The sequence below is a fragment of the Coregonus lavaretus genome (assembly GCF_964263955.1).
Source record: "Coregonus lavaretus genome assembly, contig: HAP1_SCAFFOLD_55, whole genome shotgun sequence".
Classification (NCBI taxonomy): domain Eukaryota; kingdom Metazoa; phylum Chordata; class Actinopteri; order Salmoniformes; family Salmonidae; genus Coregonus; species Coregonus lavaretus.
Window position 1 is genome coordinate 3109238 of NW_028161934.1, and position 18473 is coordinate 3127710.

At 44.5% G+C, this 18473-nt stretch overlaps 1 protein-coding gene across 1 annotated transcript; it reads right to left on the reverse strand.

Moving 5' to 3' along the window:
• Positions 1 to 8398: 8398 nt before the first annotated feature.
• Positions 8399 to 12950, reverse strand: LOC311119839 (dynein axonemal light chain 4). Its single transcript, XM_084194500.1, has 4 exons — positions 12849 to 12950; positions 12341 to 12424; positions 11700 to 11783; positions 8399 to 9285 (listed from the first exon to the last, which is right to left on the reverse strand). Exons 2-4 carry the CDS (start codon positions 12410 to 12412, stop codon positions 9121 to 9123), a joined length of 321 nt encoding a protein of 106 aa, XP_084050626.1. The 5' UTR covers positions 12413 to 12424; positions 12849 to 12950; the 3' UTR covers positions 8399 to 9120.
• Positions 12951 to 18473: the final 5523 nt, after the last annotated feature.

The window sequence follows — 18473 nt, forward strand, 5'->3', positions numbered from 1 at the left end:
CTGTCTGTCTGTCTGTCTGTCTGTTTGTCTGTCTCCTGTCTCTGTCTGTCTGTCTGTCTCCTGTCTGTCTGTCTTTCTCCTCTCTCTGTCTGTCTGTCTGCTTGTCTGTCTGTCTGTTTCCTGTCTGTCTGTCTGTCTGCCTGTTTGCCTGTCTGTCTATCTCCTGTCTGTCTGTCTGCTTGTCTGTCTCCTGTCTGTCTCCTGTCTGTCTGTCTGTCTGTCTGTCTGTCTGTCTGTCTGTCTGTCTGTCTGTCTGTCTGTCTGTCTGTCTGTCTGTCTGTCTGTCTGTCTGTCTGTCTGCTTGCTTGTCTGTCTGTCTGTCTGTCTGTCTGTCTGTCTGTCTGTCTGTTTGTATGTACAATATAAATAGTGAAGACATCAAAATTATGAAATAACACATATGGAATCATGTTGTAACCAAAAAAGTGTTAAACACATCATTTTATATTTTATATTTTTCAAATAGCCACCCTTTGCCTTGATGACAGCTTTGCACACTCTTGGCATTCTCTCAACCAGCTTCACCTGGAATGCTTTTCCAACAGTCTTGAAGGAGTTCCCACATATGCTGAGCACTTGTTGGCTGCTTTTCCTTCAATCAATATATTTTGATTTGTTTAACACTTTTTTGGTATGTGGACACTTGTTGAACATCTCATTCCAAAATCATAGGCATTAATATGCTGCTATAACAGCCTCCACTCTTCTGGGAAGGCTTTCCACTAGATGTTGGAACATTGCTGCAGGGACTTGCTTCCATTCAGCCACAAGAGCATTAGTGAGGTTGGGTACTGATGTTGGGCGATTAGGCCTGGCTCGCAGTCGGCGTTCCAATTCATCCCAAAGGTGTTCGATGGGGTTGACGTTCAGGGCTCTGTGCAGGCCAGTCAAGTTCTTCCACACCGATCTCGACAAACCATTTCTGTATGGACCTCGCTTTGTGCATGAGGGCATTGTCATGCTGAAACAGGAAAGGGCCTTCCCAGAACTGTTGCCACAAAGTAGAAAGCACAGAATCATCTAGAATGGCATTGTATGCTGTAGCGTTAAGATTTCTCTTCACTGGAACTAAAGGGCCTTGCCCGAACCATGAAAAACAGCCCCAGACCATTATTCCTCTTCCACCAAACTTTACAGTTGGCACTATGCATTGGGGCAGGTAGCGTTCTCCTGGCATCTGCCAAACCCAGATTCATCCATAGAACTGGCAGATGGTGAAGTGATTCATCACTCCAGACAATGCGTTGCTACTGCTTTAGAGTCCAATGGCGGCGAGCTTTACACCACTCCAGCCGACGCTTGGCGTTGCGCATTGTGGTCTTAGGGTTGTGTGTGGCTGCTCAGCCATGGAAACCCATTTCATGAAGCTCCCAACAAACAGTTTTTGTGCTGACATTGCTTCCAGAGGCAGTTTGGAACTCGGTAGTGAGTGTTGCAACCGAGGACAGACGATTTTAACACGCTCCAGCACTCGGCGGTCCCGATCTACGAGCTTGTGTGGCCTACCACTACGAGGCTGAGCTGTTCTTGTTTCCACTTCACAATAACAGCACTTACAGTTGATCAGGGCAGCTCTAGCAGGGCAGAAATTTGACGAACTGACTTGTTGGAAAGGTGGCATCCTATAATGGTGCCACGTTGAAAGTCACTGAGCTCTTCAGTAAGGTCATTCTACTGCCAATGTTTGTCCATGGAGATTGCATGGCTGTGTGTTCGATTTTATACATGTCAGCAACAGGTGTGGCTGAAATAGCCAAATCCACTCATTTGAAGGGGTGTCCACATACTTTTGTATATACAGTTGAAGTCGGAAGTTTACAGACACTTAGGTTGGAGTCATTAAAACTCGTTTTTCAACTACTCCACAAATTTCTTGTTAACAAACTATAGTTTTGGCAAGTCAGTTAGGACATCTACTTTGTGCATGACACAAGTAATTTTTCCAACAATTGTTTACAGACAGATTATTTCACATATAATTCACTGTATCACAATTCCAGTGGGTCAGAAGTTTACATACACTAAGTTGACTGTGCCTTTAAACAGCTTGGAAAATTCCACAAAATGATGTCATGGCTTTAGAAGCTTCTGATAGGCTAATTGACATCATTTGAGTCAATTGGAGGTGTACCTGTGGATGTATTTCAAGGCCTACCTTCAAACTCAGTGCCTCTTTGCTTGACATCATGGGAAAATCAAAAGAAATCAGCCAAGACCTCAGAAAAAAAATGGTAGACCTCCACAAGTATGAAAAAAAAAAAAAAGAACTGTAAGTTGCTCTGGATAAGAGCGTCTGCTAATTGACTAAAAACAGGAGGAAACAGGTACAAAAGTATCTATATTCATAGTAAAAGGAGTCCTATATCGACATAACCTGAAAGGCCGCTCAGCAAGGAAAAAGCAACTGCTCCAGAACCGCCATAAAAAAGCCAGACTACAGTTTGCAACTGCACATGGGGACAAAGATCTTACTTTTTTTTTCCTCTGGACTGATGAAACAAAAATAGAACTGTTTGGCCATAATGACCACCGTTATGTTTGGAGGAAAAAGGTGTCAGCTTGCAAGCCAAAGAACACCATCCCAACCGTGAAGCACGGGGTTGGCAGCATCATGCTGTGGGGGTGCTTTGCTGCAGGAGGGACTGGTGCACTTCACAAAATAGATGGCATCATGAGGAAGGAAAATTATGTGGATATATTGAAGCAACATCTCAAGACATCAGTCAGGAAGTTAAAGCTTGGTTGCAAATGGGTCTTCCAAATGGACAATGACTCCAAGCATACTTCCAAAGTTGTGGCAAAATGGCTTAAGGACAAGAAAGTCAAGGTATTGGCGTGGCCAAGGCAAAGCCCTTACCTCAATCCTATAGAAAATGTGTGGGCAGAACTGAAAAGGCGTGTGTGCGCAAGGAGGCCTACAAACCTGACTGTTACACCAGCTCTGTCAGGAGGAATGGGCCAAAAAGCTTGTGGAAGGCTACCCGAAACATTTGACCCAAGTTAAACAATTTAAAGGCAATGCTACCAAATACTAATGGAGTGCATGTACACTTCTGACCCACTGGGAATGTGATTAAATAAATAAAAGCTGAAATAAATAATTCTCTCTACTATTATTCTGACATTTCACATTCTTAAAATAAAGTGGTGATCCTAACTGACCTAAAACAGGGATTTTTTACTTGGATTAAATGTCAGGAATTGTGAAAAACAGAGTTAAAATGTATTTGGCTAAGGTGTATGTAAACTTCCGACTTCAACTGTATATTGTAGATAGATATATACTATAGACAGATAGATAGATAGATAGATAGATAGATAGATAGATAGATAGATAGATAGATAGATAGATAGATAGATAGATAGATAGATAGATAGATAGATAGATAGATAGATAGATAGATAGATAGATAGATAGATAGATAATGGTTGTGTGTGTATGCGTGTGTACGTGTATGTGCGCGTGTGCGTGTGTCAGTCTCTCACATCATTGGTTGGAGCATTTCCCATCAAGCTGTATCCTTCCCCTCTTCTTTTCTTCCTCTCACTATTAAAGCTGATGATGTATCATCTCCCACACGGCTCAGACTCCAATGTACCTTTGACTATGCTTCTTCGGACACACACACATGGACGCACACAGTCACATTAATATTGGATTAGGCTTAATCAATTCTCAATAGAAGCCTACTGGCACGGACTGGATGAAAAATTCATCCCTTGCTTTGTCTTTACACCTCCCCCCTCTCTCCTCTCATTTTCTCTCTCTCTCTCTCGCTCTCTCTCCTCTCATCCTTTCTCTCTCTCCTCTCTCTCTCTCCCTCTCCTCTCTCTCTCTCTCCTCTCTCTCTCTCTCTCTCCTCTCTCCTCTCTCTCCTTTCTCCTTTCTCTCTCCTCTCATCTCTCATCTCTCTCTCCTCTCTCTGTCTCTCTGTCTCCTCTCTCTCTGTCTCTTTCTCTCCTCTCTCCTCTCACTTCGTTCTCTCTCTCTCTCTCTCTCCCTCCGCCCCCTCTCTCTCCTCTCTCTCCTCTCTCTCTCCTCTCTCTCTCTCTCTCTCTCTCCTCTTTCTCCTTTCTCTCTCCTCTCTCCTCTCTCTCTCTCTCATCTCTCTATCTCTCTCTCTGACTCTCTCTCTCCTCTCTCTCTCTGTCTCTCGCTCTCTCTCTCCTCTCTCCTCTCCTCTCTCTCTCTCTCTCTCTCTCTCTCTCTCTCATTTCTCCCTCTCTTTCTCTCTCTCTCTCTCCTCTCATTCTCTCTCTCATCCTTTATTTATATTTCTTACATTATCTATAAAGGTCGTTCACATTCTAAGAGCCTACTCTCTCCTTTTCTTTCCCTCTGTTGTTGAATTCTGTGAGTTTTCTCTAACACACACACACACACACACACACACACACACACACACACACACGGTCAGGGCGGCCAGTCCAGCGTCTACCGCTCTGTCCAGTGGAGAGGTTGCTAAGATACAGCAGCAAGGGTTTCTAACATGGCAGTATAAAGTAAAAATGGACCTTTTGTCACAGACAGTTGAAGCCTACAACCATATAGAGATATAGCAGTATATCCTTATCTAGTATAGACTATTTAGCTGTATCAACCATAGATTATATACAGATCCTAGTATAGATATAGCAGTATATCCTTATCTAGTATAGACTATTTAGCTGTATCAACCATAGATTATATACAGATCCTAGTATAGATATAGCAGTATATCCTTATCTAGTATAGACTATTTAGCTGTATCAACCATAGATTATATACAGATCCTAGTATAGATATAGCAGTATATCCTTATCTAGTATAGACTATTTAGCTGTATCAACCATAGATTATATACAGATCCTAGTATAGATATAGCAGTATATCCTTATCTAGTATAGACTATTTAGCTGTATCAACCATAGATTATATACAGATCCTAGTATAGATATAGCAGTATATCCTTATCTAGTATAGACTATTTAGCTTTATCAACCATATACTAGAGTTGGGAAGATAAACAGGAAATGATCGACAGCGACCATACCGACCACTTATTGCAGGCATTTTGCTGATATCGATCATTACTATAATAGTGGCCTATACTACAGAAATGTGAAGTTTAAAATGAAATACGTTTGCTAATGGGTGATTGTTAATGGGACAATTAATGGCTACAATAATCAAACTAGTAGTAGTAGTTTAAAGGGTAATCAAAAAGAACTGTGGTGCACATTAATGTTAGAAACGTTTCACTCTATTTGTTGTTACCACATCAATTCAGGAATGTATCACAATATGGATTTTTGTCCATATCGGCCATCTCTACAGTGCCTTGCAAAAGTATTCATCCCCCTTGGCGTTTTTCCTATTTTGTTGCATTACAACCTGTAATTTAAATTGATTTTTATTTGGATTTCATGTAATGGACATACACAAAATAGTCCAAATTGGTGAAGTGAAATGCTAAAAAATAAATAACGGAAAAGTGGTGTGTGCATATGTATTCACCTCCTTTGCTATGAAGCCCTAAATAAGATCTGGTGCAACCAATTACCTTCAGAAGTCACATATTTAGTTAAATAAAGTCCACCTGTGTGCAATCTAAGTATACACCTGTTCTGAAAGGCCCCAGAGTCTGCAACACCACTAAGCAAGGGTCACCACCAAGCAAGGAGACCAAGGAGCTCTCCAAACAGGTCAGGGACGAAGTTGTGGTGAAGTACAGATCAGGGTTGGGTTATAAAAAAATATCTGAAACTTTGAAAATCCCACGGAGCACCACTAAATCCATTATAAAAAAACTGAAAGAATATGGCACCACAACAAACCTGCCAAGAGAGGGCCGCCCACCAAAACACACAAACCAGGCAAGGAGGGCATTAATCAGAGAGGCAACAAAGAGACCAAAGATAACCCTGAAGGAGATGCAAAGCTCCACAGCGGAGATTGGAGTATCTGTCCATAGGACCACTTTAAGCCGTACACTCCACAGAGCTGGGCTTTACGGAAGAGTGGCCAGAAAAAAGCCATTGCTAAAAGAAAAAAATAAGCAAACACGTTCAGTGTTCGCCAAAAGGCATGTGGGAGACTCCCAAATATATGGAAGAAGGTCCTCTGGTCAGATGTTTTCCTTGATGGCCAGAAAAATTTGGCCATCAAGGAAAACGCTATGTCTGGCGCAAACCCAACACCTCTCATCACCCCGAGAACACCACCACCACAGTGAAGCATGGGGGTGGGGATGTTTTTCATCGGCAGGGATTGGGAAACTGGTCAGAATTGAAGGAATGATGGATGGCGCTAAATACAGGGAAATTCTTGAGGGAAACCTGTTTCAGTCTTCCAGAGATTTGAGACTGGGACGGAGGTTCACCTTCCAGCAGGACAATGACCCTAAGCATACTGCTAAAGCAACACTCGAGTGGTTTGTAATGTATTGTTGAGATGTTGTAGGGCAGTCTCAGTCTGACTCTTTGGTTCTTTATTAATATTTCAGCAGAGCAGAGAGACACAGGGGATGAGCTATATAAAGACACACACACACACACACACACACACACACACACACACACACACACACACACACACACACACACACACACACACACACACACACACACACACACACACACACACACACACACACACACACACACACACACACACACACACACACACACACACACACACACACACACACACACACACACACACACACACACACACACACACACACACACACACACACACACACACACACACACACACACACACACACACACACACACACACACACACACACACACACACACACACACACACAGGGGAGGAGAGAAAGGGCATCTGACTTGAATAATACATGAGGATCAAACAGGGTACCCGAGGGGGGCTAAATGTTTACTGGGAAGTCTCAAAACATGTTGGTTATTATAGCTATTGTTACATCAGTACGTTCCTTTGTGTGTGAGAAAGAGAGAGACGGCACAGAGTCAAATGAGAGACATTGTGTGTGTGTGTGTGTGTGTGGTCAGAGGACAAGGTGACCTGATCGGAGGTCAGTCTTTGAGTAAACAGCTGCTTCTATCTAGATTGCAACACACACTACCCGTGTTATAATCTGTCAACAACTAAATCTGTCCCTCTCTCTCTCTTTCCCCTCCTCTGCCAAAATCTCCCTCGTTCTTTTCCCTTCTTTTACTTATCCTCCTTTCTTTCTCTGTCAAAATCCTTGGATTTTCCCTCCTCAACATTGTGTTACTTTCTTTCTCTGTCAAAATCCTTGGATTTTCCCTCCTCAACATTGTGTTACTTTCTTTCTCTGTCAAAATCCTTGGATTTTCCCTCCTCAACATTGTGTTACTTTCTTTCTCTGTCAAAATCCTTGGATTTTCCCTCCTCAACATTGTGTTACTTTCTTTCTCTGTCAAAATCCTTGAAAAACATTGTTAAATTAATTAATTAATTAAAATTAATATGCCATTTAGCAGACGCTTTTATCCAAAGCGACTTAGTCATGTGCGCATACATTTTTACGTATGGGTGGTCCCGGGGATCGAACCCACTACCCTGGCATTACAAGCGCCATGCTCTACCAATTGAGCTACAGAGGACCACTTTCCCCTCCTGTCAAAATCTTGCATTCTCACCACCTAGTCTCTTTTCAGATGAATTATTTTGTCAAATCTGTCTCTCCCTGATATCCTCAGATGAAGAAGTCTACTTCTGTCCCCTATATACACTGAGAGGACAAAACATTATGAACACCTGCTCTTTCAATGACACAGGCTATGATCCCTTATTGATGTCACTTGTTAAATCAACTTCCTAATGTTTGGTATACTCAGTGTATATAAAGTCTACGTCTATCCTCTATATGCCATGTAGTGCTTTTCAACTCCAGTCGACAATGTAAAAAAGTCCTTTCTCATGCTGCGGCCTATAGCAACCATATTCTACCCCCATGTAACCATGTCCCTATAGCAACCATATTCTACCCCCATGTAACCATGTCCCTATAGCAACCATATTCTAACCCCATGTAACCATGTCCCTATAGCAACCATATTCTACCCCCATGTAACCATGTCCCTATAGTAACCATATTCTACCCCCATGTAACCATGTCCCTATAGCAACCAACCAGGTCTCTAGTAACCAATGAGAGCTAGGACGTTCTGTAATCCCAAGAACATATTTTCCATAAAACAAATCATCAAGTCTCTCTCTCTCCTTCCCAAAATTGGCTACTCGACCCCCCCCTTCTCTCTCTCCAGGTACCATTTAAAGTGTAGAAAGAAGACAGAAATGTGTTAGAGAGAAAGAGATGTGAAAGAGAGGCTCTACTATACTACGTTTCTAGAACACAACCACACACAGAAACTAGACAGTAACACTCATAGTGAGTATGTTTCTCAGTACAATTCAGGTTTTATTACACAATCAGTTCATTTCAAACAGAGGCTGAGACCAACTTCAAATCAATCACATTGCCAATATCAATCTGTCAGCTACAAATACTAACAAATTGTTTCAACAAAAGTTGTATGTACTGTATCTGTACTGGAATGTTCCATTGTTTCTGTCCACCTAACAATCAGACATTGCATTAAAAAAACTAAAACATTTTTAAAATCTAATCAGCTTTAAACTTTTTACACATACTTACAATTATAAAATACTAAAAGATATTGGATGGAGTGAATGAGAAGAAAGAGGGAGAGAAAAAGAGAGAGAGAGTGTGCCGTGTTGACTGCAGATGGTCCGGAAATTCACTGTGACACAAAATCTGCTTAAACTAAGGAGGTCGTTGAGAAATGCTTTTACAAAAATGTGTGTCCAGCACACAGACACGGACACAGACACACACACACACACACACACACACACACACACACAGCACCCATTTACAGTTCTTGAGGAACATGTAGGGATAAGGGTATTGGAGACCCTGGCTGCATTTCATTTGTGTCAAAGTGAATTCACACACACATACACACAAAGCATTTTAAGAAGAAGTAATATTGGACAGAATATGGCAAATCAATTCAGACGGGGAGAGAATAAGACAGAAAAAGCTAACCAATAGAGAGAGAGAGATGATTAGATGGATAGATAGAGTGTGGTTGTTGATGCTAGGAACACTTCCAGACACACACGGCCAGGCTTCCTCCAAAGAACATGTAGAGCAGGTTCTTCACCTCGTGTGTCACCTCGAAGCCAAAGCCCTCGCCGATCACCACGTGCCACGAGCTGCCAAACTTCTTATCCATCGACTCCTTGATCATCTTCGCTGCACTCTGAGAGAGGGAGAGGGGGATGGAGTGGGGGTAGGGAAAAGGGAGAGAGAGATTTGTCAAGTACAGTAACTCACCATAGGCACTAATGCCATGTTGATAGTCATATCCAAACAAACTTTCCAGGTGTCATAGCCAGGGATGCACATAACTGGTACGCAGGTACGCAAGCGCGACAAAAATCAGGAATGCGTAATGCCACTTGTGTTACTACGCGCCTTTGCGTACTTGACCGATCTTCTCATCTAACCTTACACATGACATGTTGCTTGTCAACTACTGTCAGGGATGTCCAAAAAGCAACAGACATTAAGCAGCTTCTTTGGCGTTTCGCCACCTACAAAGAAACGCCAACTGGAGCCAGAGCCGAAGAAAATATATTTTTCGGAAAAGTGGCTCCAAGATGTGCAGTGGCTTGAAGCTAAAAATGAGCGCACTGAAATGTGGTGCAAGATTTGCCACTCAAATCCACATCTAGCAGACAAAACAGGTGCATTTTATAAAAGCTCAAAGAATTTCAACCATCCTTTATTTGACAAACATGAAAAGAGCAAGGAGCACACGAATGTGGCGCAAGCCATTGCTAAGCTAGCCGAGAAGAAATGTCCAGTCGCCCACTTGCCAGATGGCGAGACAAGCTGAATGAAGAACAGCGGCAAGCTCTGTTTAATATTTTTCTCCTCGCCTTCCATAAAGCTAAACACGCACGTCCCATGTCTTCCTATTCTGAGGATGTTCCTTTACTGAAGCGGCTAGGAGTAAATGTCGGCGGTGCATATCATTCACGTGAAGGGGGCACACGGATCATGCAGAGCATCGCTCACACCATCAGCGGGGAGTTACGAGCCAAGTTGCAGTCTGCTGAATTTTGGGGGCTGCTTTTTGATGGATCTGAGGACATCACAAAAACTGAGCGGGAAATCGTTTACATTGTGTCTGTGTCCAGCAACGGAGAGTTTACTTCGGACTTTATTGGACTGATTGAATTGGGTGCTGACCGAAGACGGCAGGACATAACAGACGGACTTGTGAGACTTTTCCAGGACACAGGCTTGGATGACTGAACAACAAAGTTGGTCGCTGTGTGCACAGACAGGGCTGCTGTTAACGTAGGTATCTACAACGGCGTTGTGCCAAAACTCCGGCAACTTGCTGCGGTTGGAGACTCCCTTGTGCACATTCTGTGCACCGCACACACACTGGAGAATTGCGCGAAATCAGCTGATCGCAACGTTCCTTACTGTGAGACATTTAATCGCTCTGTGGTCAAGCTGCTGCAGTTTTATTTACAAAAAGGTGCAGCAAAAAAAACTGCTGCACTGAATAAGCTATGTGAAGAAAATGGGATCTCCTTTGTGAAACTGGGTAAGTTTCATAATATCAGATGGTCTGCATGGAGGCATGAAACACTTAAAAATATCAAGACTATTGCCAGCCATTAAAATGCAACTGGTTACGAGCGATAACAGTGACTTGCAGCATTTCTGCACAGAGCGTTTTCAGTGCTTTCTGTCAAACATGCTTGACATTTGCAACATTTTGAAGACCACATCCATTAGGTTTCAGAAGGAAAAGCTGACCATTGGAGAAAGTAAGGATGAACTCATGGTGGCCATTGGACAGTTCACACTTCTGCTTGATGGTGAAAGCCACAGGGCACACACTGTTTATAATGCTGATGCTGACAGAGACAAGACACACTTACTCAGGGGGTTAATTGAAGAGTTTGAAATCAGATATGACTCCCTCAAGTCATGTGATCATTTCTTAGTATTTGATCCTTCAACATGGCCTCAGGAAATGCAAGACCTCCACAGTTTTGGAAACACAACAGTTTGCAGCATTCTCAAGAAATATGAGGCCACCTTGCAACTTGACACCTTGCAGCCTCTTCTGTGTATGACTTGGTCCAAATAGTAAATACAAGTAACCCAGATGCTTACTCCAACATCAACAAGGTGGTTAAGCTGTCTCTTACACTGCCTTTAAGCAGTGGAGCTTGTGAGAGGGGATTCTCACATCTCAACATAATAAAAACCAAGTACAGATCTCGTCTGTCACATGCTCGTCTCTCAGCCCTGATGCACATTCACCTGTCAAAGCAGACCACAGAGACATTTGACCCAAAGCCTGCTGTTGACCAATCGGAGGCTCAACCAAGGACAGGGAGGTGCATCTGCAGCATCTTCATCATCTACCATGCAGGAAGCTGAAGCAGAGGACAGTGGGGGCAACACTGAAGAGGACAGTGGTGGCGGCACTGAGGAGGACAGTGAGGAAGACTGCACTTATTAAGACCACGCTACATATGGGGTGAGTACCAGACACCATCTGCTGGTACTCACCTGAGTAACTCACTGAAAAAGTTATGTGCACCCCTGGTCATAGCTATGCATTTGACACACAAACATACACACCTCATTGTTGGTGGCGAACTTCTCGCAGGCTGTGACACAGAGCTCCATTGTCTCCACTCTCATCTCCTCTGGCATGTCTGTGTGCTGCGAAGGGAAACAACATGTCATTATCTCACACACACACCTTACCCTGATTTCTCTCACACACACACACACCTTACCCTGATCTCTCTCTCTCACACACACACACCTTACCCTGATCTCTCTCTCTCACACACACACCTTACCCTGATCTCTCTCTCACACACACACACACACACACACACACACACACACTCACACACTCACACTTTACCCTGAACTCACACACACCTTACCTTGATCACACACACACACACACACACACACACACACACACACACACACACACACACACACACACACACACACACACACACACACACACACACTTTACCTTGATCACACACACACACACACCTTACCCGGATCACACACACATACACACCTTGCCCTGATGTCACACACACATTACCTGGATCACACACACCATACCCTGATCTCACACACACACCTTACCCGGATCACTCACATACTCACTCACACACACACACACACACACACACACACACACACACACACACACACACACCTTACCCTGATGTCACACACACCCCTCTTACCCTGATAAGAGGAAAGCTGTGCAGTCTTTTGTAGTCTGCCTCTTCTTTCTTGCTCTCTGCAGTCTCTGCCATTCCACCCCACAGCTGCAAATAAAGAGACATTGGTTAAGGCTTAGCTAGCTTGTTTATAGCTCGCTAAACTAATCAGCAACTTTGTAGCAAGCTAATTTAGCTAGCTACCTAGCTAGTAAAGCTAACGTGGTACGTTAGCTCAACCTACCCAGTGCATGGATGTGAAAGTGTGCCAGCTAAAGTTAAATGACTAGCCATGTTGCTAGCGAAAGTTTGGCTTAACATTTATTTTGTTGAAATGTAAAGTTACCGGTAGCTTTGTTTTGATGGGTAGCTAGCAGGCTAACGTTAGCAATTTGGCAAGCTAGCAATAGCCGACTACATGCTGTTGTTTACACCTCCAAAATCAATTGAATTCTTACTTGCCCATAGTAATTTCTGCGATTATATTGTAGAGATACGTTTTAGAAAGGTACTGCATTTTGTATTTACGTACCGTTTGGTAATACAACCGAAGTTTACTCCACTTTTAGTCCGGTTGTTAAGGAGACATTTTCAACCATAGCAACACACGTATCCCTTCAAACAGGAAAAACCCGCCTACTTTAGCTGAGCGTCTTCTTCATTGGTTTAGAAGCCTGTCAATCAATCGTTCCTAATCCCTGGAAAAATGTTGATGAGTTTGTCAGTGCTCTGCTCAACACAAACAGATTGATAGAAATCATGTGACGTTGTTTTTAAAATGAGGTGTCATTTGGAACCAATACATTTTCTTAGCTAGCTACATTGGCAAACCGTTTTTTATTTCAGTGTCCTTATGCCAACTTAAAATGTATTGTTTCTCTCTTCTCCCTACAGTATCCTCTCTGGTCTGTCTGCATGACCTATAGGCCTATTTACCTGTGACTGCAGCCACATCTGTTTGTGTGAAACCCCAGGTGGAGGTTTTAACCCAAATATCCTGCATGAAAAAAAAAGAAGATGTGGATTTATGCACAGCTGCAAACAATAATCAAATAGACTAGATGGACTTGGGCTATTGTAGGCCTTAACCTACATTAAGTATGCAGTCTGGATAATTTGTAGATAGTTGCATAATGTTTGTCACGGAATAGTATGCCCTCATATGCCCTTATAAACCTTCTCAGAGACAGACATGGGCTGGGTCCCTGAAGGGACCATATTTCCTACACAGTGCACTACTTTTGACCAGAGCCCTGGTCAAAACTAATGCACTATACAGGGAATAGGGTGCCGTTTGTGATGTAACAATAGTGTCTCTTGACCAATTTTATTTATTTTCTCATTACAATATTTTTTCAAAAGGTATATGAGTTCAGTATCTAGGGAATATACTGAGTACATATTGTCCGGGAGATAATAATGATTCCAGTTGTGGATTATTGCGGATTATCAATTCCTGGAGAGATGGACAAACAACAGATCACATTGAGCAGACGACAAAAGGGAGGAGGAGTAATCACTCTCTCTCTATCTGTCTCTCTCTCTCTCTTTCAATCTCACCTCACTCCCTCACTCTCACTCTCTCTCTCTCTCTCTCTCTCTCTCTCTCTCTCTCTCTCTCTCTCTCTCTCTCTCTCTCTCTCTCTCTCTCTCTCTCTCTCTCTCAAGCTGAACCTCGGCAAGACGGAAGCACAGTTCCTGCTCAGCCCAGTCAAAGCTATTCGCTGCTCTGGCACCCCAATGGTGGAATAAGCTCCCCCACGACGCCAGGACAGCGGAGTCACTGACCACCTTCCGGTGTGACACTCTGGCTCCATGGACTTTGTTTATTGAGCCAGGGTTGTTCATTTTCATTGTTTGGGTGTATTTCTATGTTGGGTATTCTAGTTGTTCATTTCTATGTTTGGTGATTATTCTTGATTAGTCATATGACTCCCAATCGGAGGTAACGAGTGTCAGCTGTCGGCTCGTTATCACTGATTGGGAGCCATATTTAAACTGTGTGGTTTCTCCTTGGTTTGTGGGTTTTTGTTCCTTTTCAGTCAGTGTTACTGTTGGACTTCATTGAGTCGTCTTTTGTTTTGGTTACGTTATTTCAATAAAGTCATGTTTCTTGGACACGCTGCGCTTTGGTCCGCTTCCTCTATTAACGACGACCGTGACATCCGGAGACACTTGAAAGCCTACCTCTTTAAGGAATACCTGGAATAGTATAAGTAATCATTTTACCCCCCTCCCTCCCCCATAAATAAAAAAAATGAAGAAAAGTGGTTGTCCCACTGGCTATAAGTTGAATGCACCAATTTGTAAGTCGCTCTGGATAAGAGCGTCTGCTAAATGATGTAAATGTAAATGTCTTTCTCTCTCTGTGTGTGCGTGTGCGTGTGTGTCCGAGTATGTATGCTGTGAGAGACTAATGTTTTTTAGAATAGGGTCACATTAGATAATATATTTACCATAGAAATATAATTACTAGAGCAGGTATTAGTTATATTTCTATGGAGGTTGGCATCATGACATCATGGGTTCACTGGGCTTTGATCAGCCTGAGTGTTGGAGTCCCACTTCAGAAGTCAAGGAATTATATTAAAGTGTGTGTGTGTTTGTGTGTGTTTGCGTGTGTGCATGTGTGCCTGTGTGTGTGTGTGTGTGTGTGTGCTTAAAAGCGTGTGTGTGTGTAAAAACTCAGAGTGTAGGGAGGTGAGTCATGTCATAATCCCCAGCTAAGCTCATTAATGAGAGAAGATTTGATGGACTAGCCTTATCCTCATCCACTAGAGAGAGAGGGATATGAGAAGGAGAGCGAGAGAGGAAGAGAGAGAGATAAGGAGAGGGAAAGGGAGAGGGAGAGGGAGAGGGAGAGGCTCCCCAAGTTTAAAACGAACAGGTCAACATTTTCCTTCATCCCAGCTGCTATCAGCTTTCTCAATCAGCTGTATCCTAGTAGTGTTGTGTGATGTCTACATATTGCTGTATATACTGTTGTTGTGTATATGTATTGTCATGTATGTATAGTGTTTTTACTACGTGCTGTTAAAGGAATTGGGGATAATAAAGAAAGAGGGAGGAAACAAGAAATTGACAAACAAGGAGGGAGAATGATAGAGGGAGAGATAGAACAAGGGAGAGCAGGAGAGGTGTCTGACAGATGGAGGAGAGGTGTCTGACAGATGGGAAAGTGTAAATAGCGACAGCAAATCCACCAGCTGGACTAACAGAGAAGAGGAGGAGAGACGGAGAGACGGAGAGACAGAGAGAGAGATCAGAGGAGAAGAAGAGAGGTGGATGAGGGCAACATAGTGGGGAACCTGACACAGATATTCATCATGTGAGTCCCAAATGGCACCCTATTCCCTATATAGTGCACTATGGGCCACTGGTCAAAAGTAGTGAACTATGCAGGGAATAGGGTGCCATTTGGCACTTAGCCACATACATTCATCATCTCTAGCAGAGAGAGAGAAGCTGACTCACATAACAACGTCTGCATCCCAAATAGCACCCTATTCCCTTGATGGTACACCGGGCCAATAAGACTCTAGTCAAAAGTAGGAAATAGGATGCCATTTGGGATGCAGTCAACCATAGAGGAAGTGTTGTTTGTTTTACCCTGAAAAACCAAAGGTTGTGACTGACTGACTGACTGGTGCAGAGAGAGAGTGATAAAGGGGGTGATGCAGCAAGATAAATAACGGGCCAAGTCCAGGAGGTGGTGTGGTGGTGACGCAGCAAGATAAATAATGGGCCAAATCCAGGGTGTGGTGGTGACGCAACAAGATAAATAATGGGCCAAGTCCAGGAGGTGGGGTGGGGGTGACGCAACAAGATAAATAATGGGCCAAGTCCAGGAGGTGGTGTGGGGGTGACGCAGCAAGATAAATAATGGGCCAAGTCCAGGAGGTGGTGTGGTGGTGACGCAGCAAGATAAATAACGGGCCAAGTCCAGGAGGTGGTGTGGGGGTGACGCAGCAAGATAAATAATGGGCCAAGTCCAGGAGGTGGCGTGGGGGTGACGCAACAAGATAAATAATGGGCCAAGTCCAGGAGGTGGGGTGGGGGTGACGCAACAAGATAAATAATGAGCCAAGTCCAGGAGGTGGTGTGGGGGTGACGCAGCAAGATAAATAATGGGCCAAGTCCAGGAGGTGGTGTGGTGGTGACGCAGCAAGATAAATAACGGGCCAAGTCCAGGAGGTGGTGTGGGGGTGACGCAGCAAGATAAATAATGGGCCAAGTCCAAGAGGTGGGGTGGGGGTGACGCAACAAGATAAATAATGGGCCAAGTCCAGGAGGTGGTGTGGGGGTGACGCAGCAAGATAAATAAGGGCCAAGTCCAGGAGGTGGTGTGGTGGTGACGCAGCAAGATAAATAACGGGCCAAGTCCAGGAGGTGGTGTGGTGGTGACGCAGCAAGATAAATAATGGGCCAAGTCCAGGAGGTGGTGTGGGGGTGACGCAACAAGATAAATAATGGGCCAAGTCCAGGAGGTGGTGTGGTGGTGACGCAGCAAGATAAATAACGGGCCAAGTCCAGGAGGTGGTGTGGTGGTGACGCTGCAAGATAAATAATGGTCCAAGTCCAGGAGGTGGTGTGGGGTGACGCAACAAGATAAATAATGGGCCAAGTCCAGGAGGTGGTGTGGGGGTGACGCAACAAGATAAATAATGGGCCAAGTCCAGGAGGTGGTGTGGGGGTGACGCAACAACATAAATAATGGGCCAAGTCCAGGAGGTGGTGTGGGGGTGACGCAGCAAGATAAATAATGGGCCAAGTCCAGGAGGTGGTGTGGTGGTGACGCTGCAAGATAAATAACGGGCCAAGTCCAGGAGGTGGTGTGGTGGTGACGCAGCAAGATAAATAACGGGCCAAGTCCAGGAGGTGGTGTGGTGGTGACGCAGCAAGATAAATAATGGGCCAAGTCAAGGAGGTGGTGTGGGGGTGACGCAACAAGATAAATAATGGGCCAAGTCCAGGAGGTGGTGTGGGGGTGACGCAGCAAGATAAATAATGGGCCAAGTCCAGGAGGTGGTGTGGTGGTGACGCAACAAGATAAATAATGGGCCAAGTCCAGGAGGTGGTGTGGGGGTGACGCAACAACATAAATAATGGGCCAAGTCCAGGAGGTGGTGTGGGGGTGACGCAGCAAGATAAATAATGGGCCAAGTCCAGGAGGTGGTGTGGTGGTGACGCTGCAAGATAAATAACGGGCCAAGTCCAGGAGGTGGTGTGGTGGTGACGCAGCAAGATAAATAACGGGCCAAGTCCAGGAGGTGGTGTGGTGGTGACGCAGCAAGATAAATAATGGGCCAAGTCCAGGAGGTGGTGTGGGGGTGACGCAACAAGATAAATAATGGGCCAAGTCCAGGAGGTGGTGTGGGGGTGACGCAGCAAGATAAATAATGGGCCAAGTCCAGGAGGTGGTGTGGTGGTGACGCAGCAAGATAAATAACGGGCCAAGTCCAGGAGGTGGTGTGGGGGTGACGCAGCAAGATAAATAATGGGCCAAGTCCAGGAGGTGGGGTGGGGGTGACGCAACAAGATAAATAATGGGCCAAGTCCAGGAGGTGGTGTGGGGGTGACGCAGCAAGATAAATACGGGCCAAGTCCAGGAGGTGGTGTGGTGGTGACGCAGCAAGATAAATAATGGGCCAAGTCCAGGAGGTGGTGTGGTGGTGACGCAGCAAGATAAATAACGGGCCAAGTCCAGGAGGTGGTGTGGTGGTGACGCAGCAAGATAAATAATGGGCCAAGTCCAGGAGGTGGTGTGGGGGTGACGCAACAAGATAAATAATGGGCCAAGTCCAGGAGGTGGTGTGGGGGTGACGCAGCAAGATAAATAATGGGCCAAGTCCAGGAGGTGGTGTGGGGGTGACGCAACAAGATAAATAATGGGCCAAGTCCAGGAGGTGGTGTGGGGGTGACGCAACAAGATAAATAATGGGCCAAGTCCAGGAGGTGGGGTGGGGGTGACGCAACAAGATAAATAATGGGCCAAGTCCAGGAGGTGGTTTGGGGGTGACGCAGCAAGATAAATAATGGTCCAAGTCCAGGAGGTGGTGTGGTGGTGACGCAGCAAGATAAATAACGGGCCAAGTCCAGGAGGTGGTGTGGTGGTGACGCAGCAAGATAAATAATGGGCCAAGTCCAGGAGGTGGTG